This window comes from Nycticebus coucang, chromosome 11 (genome assembly GCF_027406575.1).
Source record: "Nycticebus coucang isolate mNycCou1 chromosome 11, mNycCou1.pri, whole genome shotgun sequence".
In the NCBI taxonomy this organism is placed as follows: Eukaryota; Metazoa; Chordata; class Mammalia; order Primates; family Lorisidae; genus Nycticebus; species Nycticebus coucang.
This window is the reverse complement of record NC_069790.1, coordinates 105,246,811-105,262,999: the sequence shown is the minus strand read 5'-3', so window position 1 is coordinate 105,262,999 and position 16,189 is coordinate 105,246,811. Positions and strand designations below refer to the sequence as shown.

The following is a 16,189-nucleotide window of genomic DNA, read 5'->3' as shown; positions in this document are numbered from 1 at the left end:
AATTTATTTAACCTCTAACTTTTAGTTTTTTCACCTATAAAATGTGGTATATATAGCTAGAGTTTCAGGGAGGATTCAGTGAAGTAATGTAGGTAAAGCCTTTACTATAATTCATGACATGTACGAAGTTCAATGACATAATAGTAGTAACAATCTTCTATTCTAATGGTAATATGTCATCATCATCACTGAGAGAAAGTAACCAATTTAGGCCTTTAGGATGATATACACATTATGTCTTCTAGGAGCTATTCTTGTTTTAGAGAAAGCAGTTTAGAGCTAAAGGTCTATAAGGCTGGGAACAAGCATAATTTCTTGGTAACCTCCTCGTATTTAGCTAAGGCTGCTCTCTAAAACATACATGGAAATTCATATATGCCAAGCATATTTGAAGCCCAAGTGACATTCATAAACATTTTAGACTGTTGACTATGAGCCTATTCCAGAGAAGTAAAGGGGGGGAAAAAAACACCCAGAAACCAAGGCAACAAAACATAATCCTGGTAATTAGTCACAGGAACTTTATAAAAATGAAGAGAGAGGACATGCTAGCAAAAATTAGAGCAATGAAATATTAAAAAATGGCTACACAAAAACAATCTGGCACACGATGAAGTATTAATTTCAAAGTATAGAAAATCAGGAAGAAAAAAAAAAGGATTATAAAGAGAACAACTGATATGGGCCAGACTGATTGAAGGAGGCAACAAAGCCTTCAGCTGAGTGCTGACCACAGAGTAGATCACGGGGACCTGTGAGCCTTCAGAACTCTGGTGGTGTTCTCTTTTGATCAGCAAAGGGCATAAGCTAAGCAGGAGGTGGGGATGGAGCAACAGACTTCCTGTGCACCATGATGCAGGTGCAGGGAGGGGCTGGATAGGAAGTCTGGCCTTGACGTGGCTTGTAAGGGGTTGCAGCTCTGCTTTTCCAACAATAGCAACTAAGTTTCCGACTCTTAAGCACCAAAATTTAAACACTACATCTCTATTTAGAAAACAAGAAAGGTCAGCTTCCAGCCTCAAGTTTTCCAGTAAGAATTCTAATAGAGTTAGCAAATGTTCATTGTGGAGTTTTAGTCACAGAAGAAGCCTAACACCTTTTCAGTACAATGAAATTCTTCTCTGGCAGAAAATTCATCTCATTAGTTAACTGAATCTCCCAACTATGATGACTACAAATGTATTTCAGGATATATAAATAGCACAACTTGATGAGAGATTTTGGACAAGTCACTTCTGATTTCTGTCCTTGGGATCTTTATGGAATAATAATACCATCAGCCACCTATCCTAATCTCTGAACCATTCCAATTCCAGCACACATGTGCTATGAAGGGAAGACTGCCACTGCCTGCTAATAACCTCGAGGAACCCCAAATATACACTGACAATATATGTACAAGGCATAGAGACATTAATCAAGCATAATCAAAAGAAATCTTACTTAATCAAAGCCTCACATATGAGATATGCTTATGAAAAGTCAAACATCAATTATAGACAGGCTTTTTTTTTTTTTTGGAGTCTTAGAAGTTCTCATTGTTCTGGGGTGCTCTATGAAGGATATGTAGACCAGAAAGGCATGCTCATCTGCATTCAAGAGTCCTAATTAAACAATTAATTAGAGACGGATTAACTGTTACAATGTGTGGAATCTATTATAAGTGTAATAAACACCCCCAAAAGGAGATCAGTAGAAAGTTATGTGGCAAAAAGGAGGTAGCAAAGTCAAAGGAAGGTTTAGAGAGATGTAATATTACTTAAATCTAAGTACAAAAAGATCTTTAAAAAAAAATTGCTCAGAGATCAGAAAATTTGCAACAAAATCATACAAGATTTTGTTCTACTATTCAATTTTATTAACTGGTGTATCTCTTTCTATCAGGTAACAAAAGCTATGCAAACCATCACATTTCCAAATTTACTCTGGCCCCTAGGAAAATCAGGGCTAGCTTCTCATAACTACCAAATTCAAGGAACTTAGTAGACTTTTTAGGGACATCATCATTAAAAAGAATTTTTAGCAGCAGACTAATGTCTCCTACAAAATGAATCACAAATACACATGGTTAATAATATTGAGTCAAAAATCTGGAGTATTACAGGTAATGCTTGGGAGAGGAACAGGTTACTTTAGGATTGGGAAGGCAAACAAGACCAATGGCAGGGTAAAGCAGGGAAAAAAATAAACAGAGAAAAGGATGCAAAAAATATTGTTTCTTCCTCAGAAACAAGACTGCTCTTCTAGCAAGGCAAAGACAATTTTATTGGCTAGATGGGGGAATTTCATCTTTTCGGCCAAGTCACCTCTGTATCTACTTCAGGGGCAGTATCCCCTCCTAATTCAGAGGCCCTGACATCGTCTGTCTGGACGTCTGTGGGTGTTTCCAGTAGGTGGCAGCATGCCATTGCTAATCCCCCTCTGTCAAACTACACCCTGGTCACTCCAAATAGAAAAACTCATAACCATTCCTGAAGAAAACAAAAGTAATGATCCTGGTGCCGTAGGTTCGTAGGTTCGGAGGAAATAAGTCTGTGTAAACAGCTCTGCTGGGAGGAAATTGACATTCTCAGTTGTGCTGGAGATCATTCCTGGCCTTAGAGAAGGTGCAAGATCAAGGATAAAGCAGGGATCCGAATCAGTGCGTTTAGTTTCTGTGCTGGCTTTGCAGCTCTCTGTCACCTTGAAGAAGGAATCTGAACAGTTTACCACAAAGAGGAGTAGAAGATAATAAATTGAGAAGATGCCTTCATTTATTGGGAAGAAGGATGCTTTATCAATTACGGGGAAAGTGTGATTTCTGCGCAGGCAGCAACGTGGCCTTCATGAGATGTCCTTTTTTGGCCCTTGTCCTTGGAGACCATTCTTTCCCTTCTGGGCTCCTCTTCATTCTCATGCCCTTTACTGTTGGGTCTTCTTCAGGGGACTGTTCCCCACTTACTGTGTTTATCTCCTCTCATGGTTTTAAATAACTCTATGCTGATGACCTCCCGATCAGTTTGTTCAATCCTAGTCTCTCCCCCTTCGAGCTTACATATCCAGTAGCATACCAGAGATCTCCCCTTGGAATCCAGTAGCATACCAGACATCTCCCCTTGGATGGAAGTCCACAGGCATCTTACACTCATCATAGCCATCGAGGACCTGCCCTCCATCAACCTACTTCTCCCATAGGTTTATCTTACATGAAGGCATTGTGATTTGGTTAGATGCCCATATCAGAAACTGGAGTTTCCTTGACATCTCTGTCTTTACTGTCACTATTTAATTGCTCTCCAAATCCTGCCAATGTTTAGTTCCTTCCCACTTCTCAAATCTGTCTCCTCCACCCGCCTCAGCATGGATCTAGTTCAAGCCCTACACATCATTCCCTTAGCAATGACCTTCCAATTGGTTTGCAAGGCCTCCAGTTTTATGTTTCTGAAATCCAAGGCCACTGCTGAAATGATCTACCTAGCTGAAAACCTCACTCCTCTACTTAAAACCCTTCAGTCACCTATAGGATAAAGTCCAAATGACTTAATACTCCAGAAGTATTTACTGAATGTCTACTACATGCCAGGCCCTGGTCTAGGCCCTGGGGCTACAGCAGGGAACAAAGAAAGAGTCCACGCCTCTGAAGCTCATGTTCTACTTGGGGTACACAAATAAGAAACAAATAAACAAGCAAATATAAAATATGAGGTATGTGATAAAAAAAATAAATCAGGGGAAGGAGAATAGGAAATGCTGGTGGGGGAAGAAGGCGTGTCTTGAAATAGAAGGAGAGAAGGCCTCTGAGAAGGTGGTATCTGTTCTAGCCCTGAGCCAGCACTGACTCCCTCTCTGGTCTCATCTTTCAACATTCCTTCCTTGAACATCCATTCCAGTCGCCCTGAACTGCCCTTTCTCTTCGAAATGGCTCTCTCCCCACCCTGGATAATTCCATTTAAGACCAATATTAAGCATCTCCTCCTGCTCCAAAAATTCTTCTTTTATCTCTTACCTCTCAGAATGGATTAGAGAAACTCAAAAATAAGCCAGATTATTTCCTTTACAAAGTTCCCCCATCAATGAGAGTATAAAACTCGGGCTACTCATTTCCTATGTCAGATCATTTTGGATTTTTAAAGCTTTAAAGGTCAATCTCTTTCCAAAAAAAAAAATAGCTTTATTGTGATATAATTCACATACCATACAATTTTTACATTTACAGTATACCATTCAAGGTCTTTTATTATAGTTATAGGATCGTACAACCATTAGCGCCATCTATTTTGGAACATTTTCATCATTCCCCAAGAAATTCCGTCTTCATTTCCCCACTTCCTCTCAACCCTCTGGCTCTAATGACAGCTCATCTACTTTCTTTGTAAATTTGTCTATTTTAGACATTTCATATCAACGAAATGTACAATATGCAGTCTTTTGTGACTAGCTTCTTAAATTTACTGTAATGTTTCAGAGTTCACTCTGCTATATTACATACCAGCATGTCATCTCTTTATATGGCCAAATAATATCCATTGTGCGAATCTACCATGTTCTTTGTTGCCCTGAGTAGAGTGCCTTGGTATCATAGCTCACAGCAACCTCAAACTCTTGGGCTCAAGCAATTTTCCCGCCTCAGTAGCTGAGACTACAACAGCCTTTTACAAAGCATGGCTAATAACATGGACATTTGTGTCTAAAATTTTGTGTGTATGTATGTTTCATTTCTCCTGGGTATATATCTAGGAGTGGAATTGCTGGGTCATCTGACTTTATGTTTAACTTTTTGAGGGACTGACAAACTGTTTTACAAGGCAGCTGCACCATTTTGCACATTGCTACCAGCAACAAATGAGAGTTTCATTTTCTCCAATCTCACTGGCAATTCTATCGTCTGTTGTTTTTAGTACTGCATTTCTTGTGGCTATAGCGTGGGATTCTATCATGGTTTTGATTGACATTCCCTATTAATGAACGATGTCGAGCATCTTTTCATGCTCAACATGAATGAGCCACCTGTGTATCTTCTTTGGATAAATGTCTGGATTCAAATACTCTGCCTATTTTCTTTTGTTAATTGACTTTATTTCTTAGAATAGTTTTAGATTTATAGAAAAAATTGAGAAGATAGTACAGAGTTCCCATTAAGTTTCCTTATTATCAACTTTTGTCATTGATGAACCAATATAAATATTATTAAGTAAAATCCATAATTTTTTTCAGGTTTCCTTAGTTTTTGCCTAATGTTCTTTTTTGCTCCCAGGATCCCATCCAGACACCACATTACATTTAGACACTTGATCTTAGCCAAAAGGCAGAGAAGTGATACACGGTACATTTAGTTATCATGTCTCTGAGTTTCCTCTTGGCAGTGAAAGTTTCTCAGACTCTCCTTTTTTTTCTGGTGACTTTGACAATTTGAAGGATTATAAGCATTTCATAGGTGATACCTCCATTGGAATCTTTCTGATGTATTTTTCATGATTAGATTGAGGTTATGAGTTTTTGATAAAGTGTCATTTTCATCACATCATATCAAAGGCCCATACTGTCAACACGAGTTATGCCCTTTGATGTTGACCTTCAGAAACAAGAGATCATCAGTTTGGTTTCTTTTTTTTCAACAAAATATGTATCAGGAGAGCCTCATTAGCATTCTTTTCATTCTGATAATTAGGTTTAGGAATTTAAATGAATATCAGTGTTATTCAAGAACATGGCTACTAACATTTAATATTTAGCATTTTTTTATTTCAACAAATTTAGGGGTACAAGTGGTTTTTGGTTACATGGATAAATTATGTAGTAGTGAAGTCTTGGCTTCTGGTGTACCCATCACCCAAATAGTGTACATTGTACCCAACAGGTAAGGTCGTTTACTCACCTCTTGCTAACTTCCCCCCATTTTGTGTCTCTTATGTCCACTGTACCCCTTTGTATGCCCCTGCACAATTTGGTCTTTTATACATCACACAGGAAACACTCTTACTGAATTTATGTTTACCCTGATTACATTAGGCTCTACCATAGAATTGAGGAGAAGCCTCTTCCCAGATACGTACATTTGAAGCTTGTTCCTACTTTAGGTTAATTGTGTGGAAAGATGAAGGAATGTAAACCAAATCATTTCAGGCCTTTTGTGAAGCCCACCAGGAGCCAGTTCTCTGTCTTGAGCTAGTTTAATCTATCAGCAGCATTTGACACAAATGAAGACATCCTCCTCTTGAAACACTTCACTTGACCTCCAGGACACAACCCTCTCCCAGTTATCTTCCTATTTATTGGGTGTCATCCACTTCCTCTGCTGGTTCTTCTTCAGTACTTCAGCATCTCAACAGAGGGGCCCGGGGCCCAATTCTGGGACAGCTTCTCTTTTTTTCTCTGTTGTGCTCCCATCTTGATCTCATCTCCTACCTTTTCTCGTGGCTTTAAATCTCATCCATATGCCAATGATTCTCAAACTCTTCCCTCCAGCCCAGACCTCTCTTCTGAAGTCTAGGTTTATGTAGATTCTTTCTTTTTTATCTCTATTCACACATCTAATAGGCATCTCAAACATAACGTTTCAACCCAAACTCTTGGTATTCCCTTGCTATCGACCCTCCCCCCTCTACACACTCAACTGGCCTCTTCCCTGGTCTGGTTCATTTTCATCTCAGTAAATGAAAACTTCATGCTTTGAATTAATCAGAACAAAAACCTTAGAGTCATTGGTTCACTTCTAATCCCTCAGCAAATCCTACTCACTCTCCTTTAAAAATATATTCTAATGTGGCCACATCTCATCTTCCCCACTGTTACCATCTTACTTTATGACACGACTACCTTTCATCTAGAAGATTATTGCCATAGTTTTCTAACAGGTCCTCCTATTTCTTCCCTTGCCTACTGTCTTCTTATTTTCAGCAGAGCTGCCAGAGTGACTCAGTTCATGGTGCTCTTGTGCTCTAAACATGTGAATAGCTTCGTACTCCACCCAAAGTAAAAGTCATTGCCATTATAGTGGCCTCTAAGATCCTAGATCCTTAGATAAAACCTCTGACTTTATCTCTTATTCTTTTCCACTTCATCCCTAATGGTCTTTCTGCTATTTTGAAAATGTCAAGCATAGTCCTCCCTGTGGGCCCTTCCCCTTAGATTCCCTTTCCTAGTATGCGTGCTCTTTCCCTACATATCCACATGGCTTTCTCCCACTCTTCCTTAGGTTTTTCTTCTGATGTTAATATCTCACTAAGGACTTCCACAAACACTCTAAAATTTCAGATCACTTCCATTACTTCCTGGCACCCTCTATTCTCTTCCCGTACCTAGTTTTTCACTGTACCATATACCCTCGTCTGATGTACTTTATATTTACTCATTTTTTAGTTTATATCTTGCCCCAAATAATGCAAGTTCTATGATAGGGAGCAGGACTTAGAACACAAACTCAGTAAATATTTGTTGAAGGAATGAAAGCATCAAAGGATGAGGAAGCTGTCTTATGTGTTAGAACTTTTCTCTTTACCCCTTTCTGAACCTTGGTTTTCATTTTCTTACTTTGTCAGATTTAACAATGAGAGACAACAGTCTAAAGACGACCAAAATGAAGGGGAACAAATTAAGGAGCCAAGAAATCTTGAGAGAGGAACGCAGAAAGTAGGGGAATAAGAGAAATAAAGGATAAAAGAGAGGCACCTGAAATGAAGGAGATAGATACAAGTGGGGTAGACAGGGAGAACTGAGAAGAAACCCTGGAAAATGCCTTTGGAATAATGGCCTCACTTAAACTTATATATAAAGATTGCCAGATGTGCCATGGGACTTCAATGCTTGAATATTCAGACCTCTCTTGTTATGCACTCACCACCTGGACTCCTAGGGGGCTTCAGCGACTCACTTTGGGAAAGACACACGACAGCTCAAGATGATCTGTGATGAAAGGAACTAAAAAAGCACGCTTGTAAAGCCCATCTACTTTATAGTTCATCACCAATGATTTTCCTGGACAAAGTGTCTTTTTGTCTGAGAATTAACAGTGAGGTCAAAAGGGTCAAAACCATAGTAGAGCTTAAGTGATCCCAACCATGAGGACAGGGGGTCTACAGTTTGTCTGCATCCCTTGCTCACCCAAGATTTATCCTTCTATCAGGGATTAGTTAGAGGAAATGTATACATAAAGAGAGAGACGACTTAACGTGCCAGGGTAGAAAACTCAACATAAATGGGATCATTCCAGATTCTGTTCTTTATTACAGAAAGGTGTTATACTTTCTACTAGCCAGGAAGGTGTTATACTTTTGCAGAAGTAAAACACTACAAGCATTTTGCAACTTCTTGTTAAGTAAGTTTTCCGACACGTGGCAACTAGTGATTAATTACTGTGTTAGAAGATAACATTCCTGTGGAGATTTGCTGGAAATACAGATGCTGTCCATGCTTGATTAGACATTGCTTAAGGAATGCTGAGGCACACTGCTGCAGTCTATTATTTCTGGCTATTTTGGTATTGCTGTTATATTTATTTTACATAGCTTCAAATTCGATAGAATTGATGGAGCCCATTTTGCAAAACCTGCCCCGACCAAAAACAAGAAGGGGAAAAAAAAATAAGGCTATAAAATGTGTCTGTATAAGAGCAAGAGAAAACGAGAGAGGAAGGGACTATGAATAGCAAGGCTACATTATTCCTTCTTAAATGCAATGCTTTCTGTTTTACAAAGAATAAACTACAAGGCAGATGCTATTTCTCATAAGCCTCTAAGAAACTGACCCATGTCAGCTGGGCAAAACCTTCAGGGAACTAAAGGTAAACTAACCTGTCATTATGCAAGCTCTTCATCAACACCAAAACGGGCCTTGACTTGGGATCTATTCATGTGTTCAGTACACATAATGAGCATTCTTCTGGCCCAGCCTCTGAGAGACAAAGTTTCAACCTCTTGGAGCTTACAAGGTAGTCAGGGGATATCTTCTGAGCCAGGGTCACATAGACAGCATCATCCAAGGATGTATATTTCTACCAGCCTATTTCCGTTCATAATCCATGTAAGAGTAAAGAGTAATAGTAGCAGAACCTCTCCCAAGTGGCGACATTCCGCTTATACTTACTTCCTTGAACATATTTCACCAGTTCAACTGTGAAAGGCATGACTCGTTGCCATTCAATTATTTCCTGAAGAAACGCTTCATCAGCACCCGATCTACTGATGCCAACCTCAATCCTGCCCAGTCAGCATTACATTGTTCAGATGCCAGTGTTTTCAGTACGTGTTCAGGCCCCATACTGGCTGCCAAAAATTGTGTTAATTTACTTATTTCAGCTAAATAAAAAAAAAAACCATTTAAAAAAGGATGATTGAATTTAGGAATTATATTCCTCAGAGAATTTGTAACAGTTCTCTGTATCCCTCAGGCCTCCGTGTTCTTAACTTCCCCCTGTCAGTGTTATTATGACTAGACTAATTCAATAATGAGATCATTCCCCATAAGAGCGACCAAATAAATGCAGCATTCAGTCACACCTGGCTGCCCTAATCTGAGCAGGGAAGGCTTTCCACCAAATATAGCCTAAAACAGGGAATTTAACAAAAACACAAATACACACACATATATACACACTTTCCTGCAAGTAGGAAGAAAAAAATAGGGAAAGCGAAGGATAGAAAAGCAGAGGAAGAAGAAAGCAATGGAACAAATGGAATGATAGATTTGGGAAGAAAGGTTTAAAATAAATATATATAGTTTATTTTCAAAACAATGATCATAGTATATATGTCTTCATAATTGTCAAAGTGTATAATATTTCACCATTCCTTTAAATGTTCCAAGAATTTTCTCAAATTGTCCTAACTTCCCAAGGAATCAAAAACTCAAGAGAAAGAACATAGAAGTACTAAATATTAAATAGGGAGATTCGAGGTTATTAAAAACAAATGACTTCCTAGCCATAAAGGCTTCTGCTGGAGAATGAAGGAGTTTGTGGGATAATCCACGTACGTCTAAACAGTAGCAGTGCATGGGGACACCACCATGGTCATCATCTGTCCTCGTCAAAATTGTTTAAACTTTTATGAACATGCCGGAGGTTTGATGTTTTAAGTTAAGGTACAGGAAGGATTAAGACCAAAAGAAGAGAAAATAAAATTAACTCTCAAATTTAAAAAAGGTATATTACAGAGAAACACAAAAGATTGAGATCAGCAAACCTAGAAAAGGGAAAGGATACTGATGAGTCCCATGTTCCTCCCAGAGGGAATGAGAAGGGGAGATGGGAGTCAATGGGAACAAGAGAGAAGAGACAAAGAAATAGATAAACATAAAAATGCGCTCAATATATGTCATTTACAATGAAGAAAAAATAGGAAAAAAATTCAAATGTCCAAAAATTTGCATGTGATTTAAAAAATAAATTATGGCTCATGTATATCATGGAATAATTGTTCAGGCATTAAAAGTCATGTGGAGTATTAATGGATATGGGAAAAATCATGTTTTCAAAGAATATTGCTGATAAAAAAAATTCAATTCATAAAAAATTATGTTAATATAGCTCCAATTTTACAAAAAGAGAAATCATATGCACAAACATGTATATGTCTGAAGAATCGTATGTATATAGATAGTACAGGCACAAAAGCCGGGAGAAAGCCAAATATCAGTCTTTAGATCAAAGATTGATAAGTAATAAGTATATTCTTCTTTGTATTTTACCATTCATATTATATGGAATGAGTATATATACTTTTATACTCACAAAAAAACTATTGAAGTTTCATAGTAAGAAGAACTTAGGTTACACAGTAGGAAAAACTACCGCCCTAAGTAATGTCAAACACTCAAATAGAATTTTGTAGAATTACCTTCTCTGTGACCTAAGAACATCTATCTCTTTCGTTCTTTATTTTTTAAATTAAACCAGTGTAAGTACCAAAAACCCATCTTCAAAAATGACTTTAAAGGCAAGGTGGTGTTGGCTTTGGCATAGGAAATGAAGCCCAATCTTCCCTCCTACCTTGCAAAGTCCAAGTCCGCCTCCCGCGACATAGTGATGTTGGTCAAATTCTGCTGAAGAACAAAAATGTTCCTACACATTTTCTTGATGCCGGACTCACTGATGCGCCTGAAGTACTGGGCACCGTTGATGAGGATGCAGGAGATCAGGTGGCCCAGGCCTAAGGGATCAGCACAGAGCAGTGGGGAGAAAAGAGAAGACAGATCAGGGGCATCCTGCAGAGACTTGTACACGGAATGGACATCTTGTAATGCTCTATGAATTTAAATGACCAAATAAAATGTATCTTGGAGGTTTGATCTGCTAATCTTACAATAATTTCAGACTATTGCCTAGTAGATATGAATGGGTATATATCCACAGATCTGGTGTTGGCAGGTACTCCCACTGCCACCGTGGCAAGGGCCGAGAGAACATGCCAAGTTGTTGTATAAACTAGTACAGTGTGTAGGAACTCCTGCTTTCCTGAATAGACAATTGGGAAGCAGGGAAGAACACACGTACATACAATGATCTATTTGGCCTCTCCTTCATCCTACATAATAGAGGGGGATACTTTTGGCTCAAAAGTTCACTGAGAACCTGTATAAGTAAAAATAAACCAATAAGAAATCAGGCATTGGCAATAATGCTAATATGCTTCGACACTGACACATAAAAATAAATCAGTAAGAAACTGAGTTACTGACAATAATGCTAATGTACTCCAACACTGGCAATGGGGTATATTTCCAAAGCAGTTAATTGGAGATAATGTAATCAGAAGCAAAGGGCGAAGGAAAGCAGATGGTACATTGGCTGTTGAGTTTGTGTGAGATGCCTATGGATACTTCTGGGGTCCCGTAAGTAGTTTGTTATTACATCTGAAGGGTTGTTTGTGGTCCATGAAATTTAGCAAAGGGCAGCTCAGGACATCAACCAACTTACGGGTCCCTTTCAGGATCTCCCATGTAATTAAGTTGAGAAATGTTGGTGCAGCACAACGTGAAGCACATATGGGTTACTATTTTTTAAAGTTAAATTTTAATTCTAAGTGGAATTGAGTAAACATGTCTTCCTTCTTTTTTTCTTATTCTTGCAAAGTTGGACTCTAGCAGGACATTTTCCTAGGAATACTAAAGCTGGTCTGACTCCTCCCAAGCGGTCTCCTATTTCTGTTATTTTTCCTCTTTGGAAGTCATAGTCCCTTCGTGGAGACTCAAAGGTTCAGATGAAAGTGCTGGGCTCGTCTTCAAATTCAATGGCTTCCTAAGTCTTCAAAATGAGTTTTCCCTAGATTAAGAAGGAAATAGAAACAAGGGAGGAGGATATATTCTTCTGCTTCAGCTATACTGACCCATGGTTGCCTCAAGACCACAAACTTGCCTGTGCTACTGAGTGAAAGAGAAAGAAAAAGGATTATACTTTTGTGAATGTTCTGGATTTAAAGCTGGACAACTTAGTTCCATGATAAATCTCTGAAGGTCAAGTTTGGTATCATTCTTCTGAGCCCATAACTTTAGATATAATTTTTTTCTGCTATGGTAAGATGTGGTCTGCCCAAAGTGCAGGCAATAAGGGGGTGCACTGTTTGCAGAGAATAAGAAATAATAATAAAGGATTAAAAGTATATTAAAGAAATACATTTTCTAACATGAATGTTGATACTTAGGGCTGAGAAGAACCACAGTCAAGAACAAAGAGGAAACTATAGGTATTAAGAGAAAAGTGAATCCCTGATGTTCACCACAGCTTCAAGATGCAGAGTATTCCATAGGTGGCCCCAAATTCAAAGTGCCATGGGGCTAACTAACAGCTAACCCTTTGCTCACTCATATTTTTTGGCTAAGGTCTTTCAGAGATATTCCCCATCAGAGAACCTCCACCTTTATACCTCTATCTTTAAAATTTAATGGGGAAATAGCATTTGGGGAATGTGTGTCCTAATTTGTTGGAATATAACCTTTATAAATCAATCACCGGTCATGTATTGTCACAATCCTGTGGTCAGTGTACCTTTTTAATTGTTTAAAATAATACTGGTTTTATTCTGTAAGAGAACAGAGATGCTTTTGGCATCTAGGTATACATACAAACAAACCAAAACAAATAAAAAGGGAATATAATTTGAAATCCTAACAGGGGGCCTATGGGTGAAATTTTCCATGAAAAATGTTTGGCTGGCAGCACATTTTTGAAAATTGAGAAGATAAATGTCTTTAGATGATACTTGTTGTCTCTCATCCCCTTCCTTTCCTGCCTGCCCCTACAGACATCTATGGATGCGGCCTTCTCAAACATCTCTCCTCATGGGAGGTTTCTGTTCTTTCTGATGAGAATGTACTCTGTGAGAAAACTTCCAATTCCAGTGATAATTTTAGCCAATAAGGGGTCTTTCAGGATTCTCTCCTCATTGCGTCTGTGTGTTTTCTTTTTCTTTTATAAGCTCCTCTTCAGTTAATTTACAGCCCACTCCACATATTCACTCAAATCTCATGAGTGGCATGTCAGGGAGGCAGCCATCTGCCTTATCTTGGATTAAATCTCCTTATCAACCAGGAGCAGATGGCAGCCATATTGTTGTCTACCTAGTCATACACAGAGAGGCCAGGTATTGCAGATTTAGTTCAAACAAACAAGCAAACAAACAACTTTTTCTACAAGTTTTAAACTTCAACAATCTAGAGCAGGTGTCCTCAAACTTCTTAAACAGGGGGCCAGTTCAATGTCCCTCAGACCGTTGGAGGACCGGACTATAGTTAAAAAAAAAAAAAAAAAACTATGGAAAGTCATTGGACAGTGAAGGTTAACAGCAGGAGTGGAAGCTCAAGCTTCATCTGTGGTGATCTCCCATCACCCCCAGATGAGACCGGGCAGTTACAGGAAAACAAACTCAGGACTCCCATTGATTCTACATTACAGTGAGAAAACCAGGGCTCAGAGGTACTGAGTATGTCTTCAAGGTCATGAAGGCAATAAATGGAAATTCGTGAATTTGAACTCAGAGCTACCTCATCGCAAAGTCAGGGCCAGTCTCCATGGCTGCCTCAAGTCACGGTTACTGAGTGACTATTAATCAACGTTCAATTCCCTACATCTGGGAGATCAATTATTCTAGTTTCCACAGTCATTTTGGCTTGTGAGAGCAAGATGAGATGGCCGCTGAGTAACAGCTTCTGTGCAATTGGGCACCACGAGTCTGGGGAGATAAGACTCCAGGCATCTCTGGCTGGTGAGATCTGCCTATAATCATCCTTTTGAGGATACAGGGAGTCATCAAGAGACTTCTAAACCCCAAGAGGAGGACAAAAACAGTGGAAAACTGGCAAGTGGTTGCATGTGTTCGAAGGGTCTAATCCCACCGGCAGCTGTAAGTACAGCAGCAGTGAGACTGCAAACCGGAAAGGCCTTTCCTGTGATCTGTTTTGGTGTTTTTGGACTTGGCACTCAGTTGAACTGCCTTGGGAAGAGCTTGAGCAGGAGTGCGGAGAACTTTGGGGGTTGTGTGGGGCCCCAGACTGAGCCGCTGAGCCAGATGGAGCTAATAGTGTTCGGCTGTGGGCTGCAGGGAGCCATTGTGAGAGAACTGCCCTGGCAAGCTCTGCCTTCAGGGATGCAGAGCAAGGATCGGGTGGGAGCTAGTAATCTAGTGATTGAGCAGCTTAAAGGCGGGGACTGAGCCGCCTTTCAGCCTTAACCCTCAGGGTCAGAGTGAGACTGGTTTTGGCACACTGGGTAAGTGGATAGCCACTTCAGTAGTGATCCCAGCGACAAGCACTCTCCTGGGAAAGCTTCTGCTTAGCCAAATTTAGAAGTCTAAAGTGCCTTTTAAGAGTGTCTCTGAAGAGAGATTTAGGGTCTCTACTCTATGGGGTTTGAGAAATCAGCGGAGGCCTCCAGATGTAGCAGTATTGTGATTAACATCTCATACCCCAGAAGACTACCTGTTGCCCAGACAATATTCAACAAGATATATATACTGCTTTGTTTTTGGTTGTTTTTTTTGTTTGTTTGTTTGTTTTTTATTTTGTTGTTGTTTTGCTTTTTAATTTCAACCTTTTACATATAGACTTTTTCTTTGTCTTTCTTTTCTTTCTCCATTTTTCTAGTTTAAATACAATTTCCCATTGCTGCCTTTTTCAATAATTAGAACTTCATTTTTGCTAGTGTTTCTACCCCTATTATTTGGTTTTTCACCCAATTTTATCCCGTAAAGTTTTCTGTTTGCTTGTTTTGGTTTGATTTATAGCATTTTTATCTTTCCTCTCTACTTGATGGAGTTGGGGTACTGTGTCCAAACAGGTTAACAAAGAACTGCTGACTTCAAGGGAACCACCCAACCTGGCACCCCCAGAGGTTTTTTTTTTAATGGTTGTGTCAAAGTACCCTACTGTACACCTATGTTGCTCTGTCTCCCTCTTTCTGTCCCTCTCTTCTTTTTGTCAATATTCCCTTTTACCCGCCCCTCTCTCCTTTCTCTATTTTCCTTTCTTTCTTTCTTTTCTTTCGTTCCTTCTTTCCTTCCTTCTTTTCTTTCATCCATTCTTGCTCTTCAACCTTCTCATCCTTCTGGTCCTGTACCAAAAGGACTCATTGAAACCTTAGTCCACAGGCATGGGAACTTAAAGAGCAAGAGGAAGTGAAAGGAAAATTAGGGCAAGGAAACAGATAAAAGAAATCACTCATGAGGAAGAATCAGCAGAAAACTCCTGGCAACATGAAGAATCAGTCCAGAGCAACCCCTTCAAGGGACCATGAGGTAGCTACTGCAGAGGATTCCACCTATAAGAAATGTTAGCAATGACAGAAAGAGAAATTAGAATACACATGATGAAAACAATGAAGGAAATGATGGAAACAATGAAGGAAACTGCTAATAAAGTGGAAAATAACCAAAAGGAAATCCAAAAACAGAACCAAATAAGTGATGAACAATATGAAGAATATAGAAAGGATATAGCAGAGCTGAAGGAACTGAAGCAGTCAATTAGGGAACTTAAAGATGCAACGGAAAGTATCAGCAACAGGTTAGACCATGCAGAAGAAAGAATTTCGGAGGTAGAATTCAAAGTTCTTGAGATAACTCAGATAGTTAAAGAGGCATAAAAGAAGAGAGAGAAAGTAGAACGTTCACTGTCAGAATTATGGGACTTTATGAAGCGTTCCAACATACAAGTTATAGGAATCCCAGAAGGGGAAGAAGAATGCCCCAGAGGAATGGAAGCCATACTAGAGAATATTATTAAT

The 16,189-nt window shown here is 39.2% G+C and overlaps 1 protein-coding gene across 1 annotated transcript in view; it reads right to left on the bottom strand.

Annotated features, from left to right (window-relative positions):
* EXOC4 (exocyst complex component 4) overlaps positions 1-16,189 on the bottom strand; it is an 849,353-nt gene that overhangs the window by 45,516 nt on the left and 787,648 nt on the right. The window contains exon 17 of the mRNA XM_053608803.1: positions 10,964-11,123. Within this exon, the coding sequence (XP_053464778.1) occupies positions 10,964-11,123 (160 nt within the window). The remainder of the gene's footprint in view (positions 1-10,963; positions 11,124-16,189) is intronic.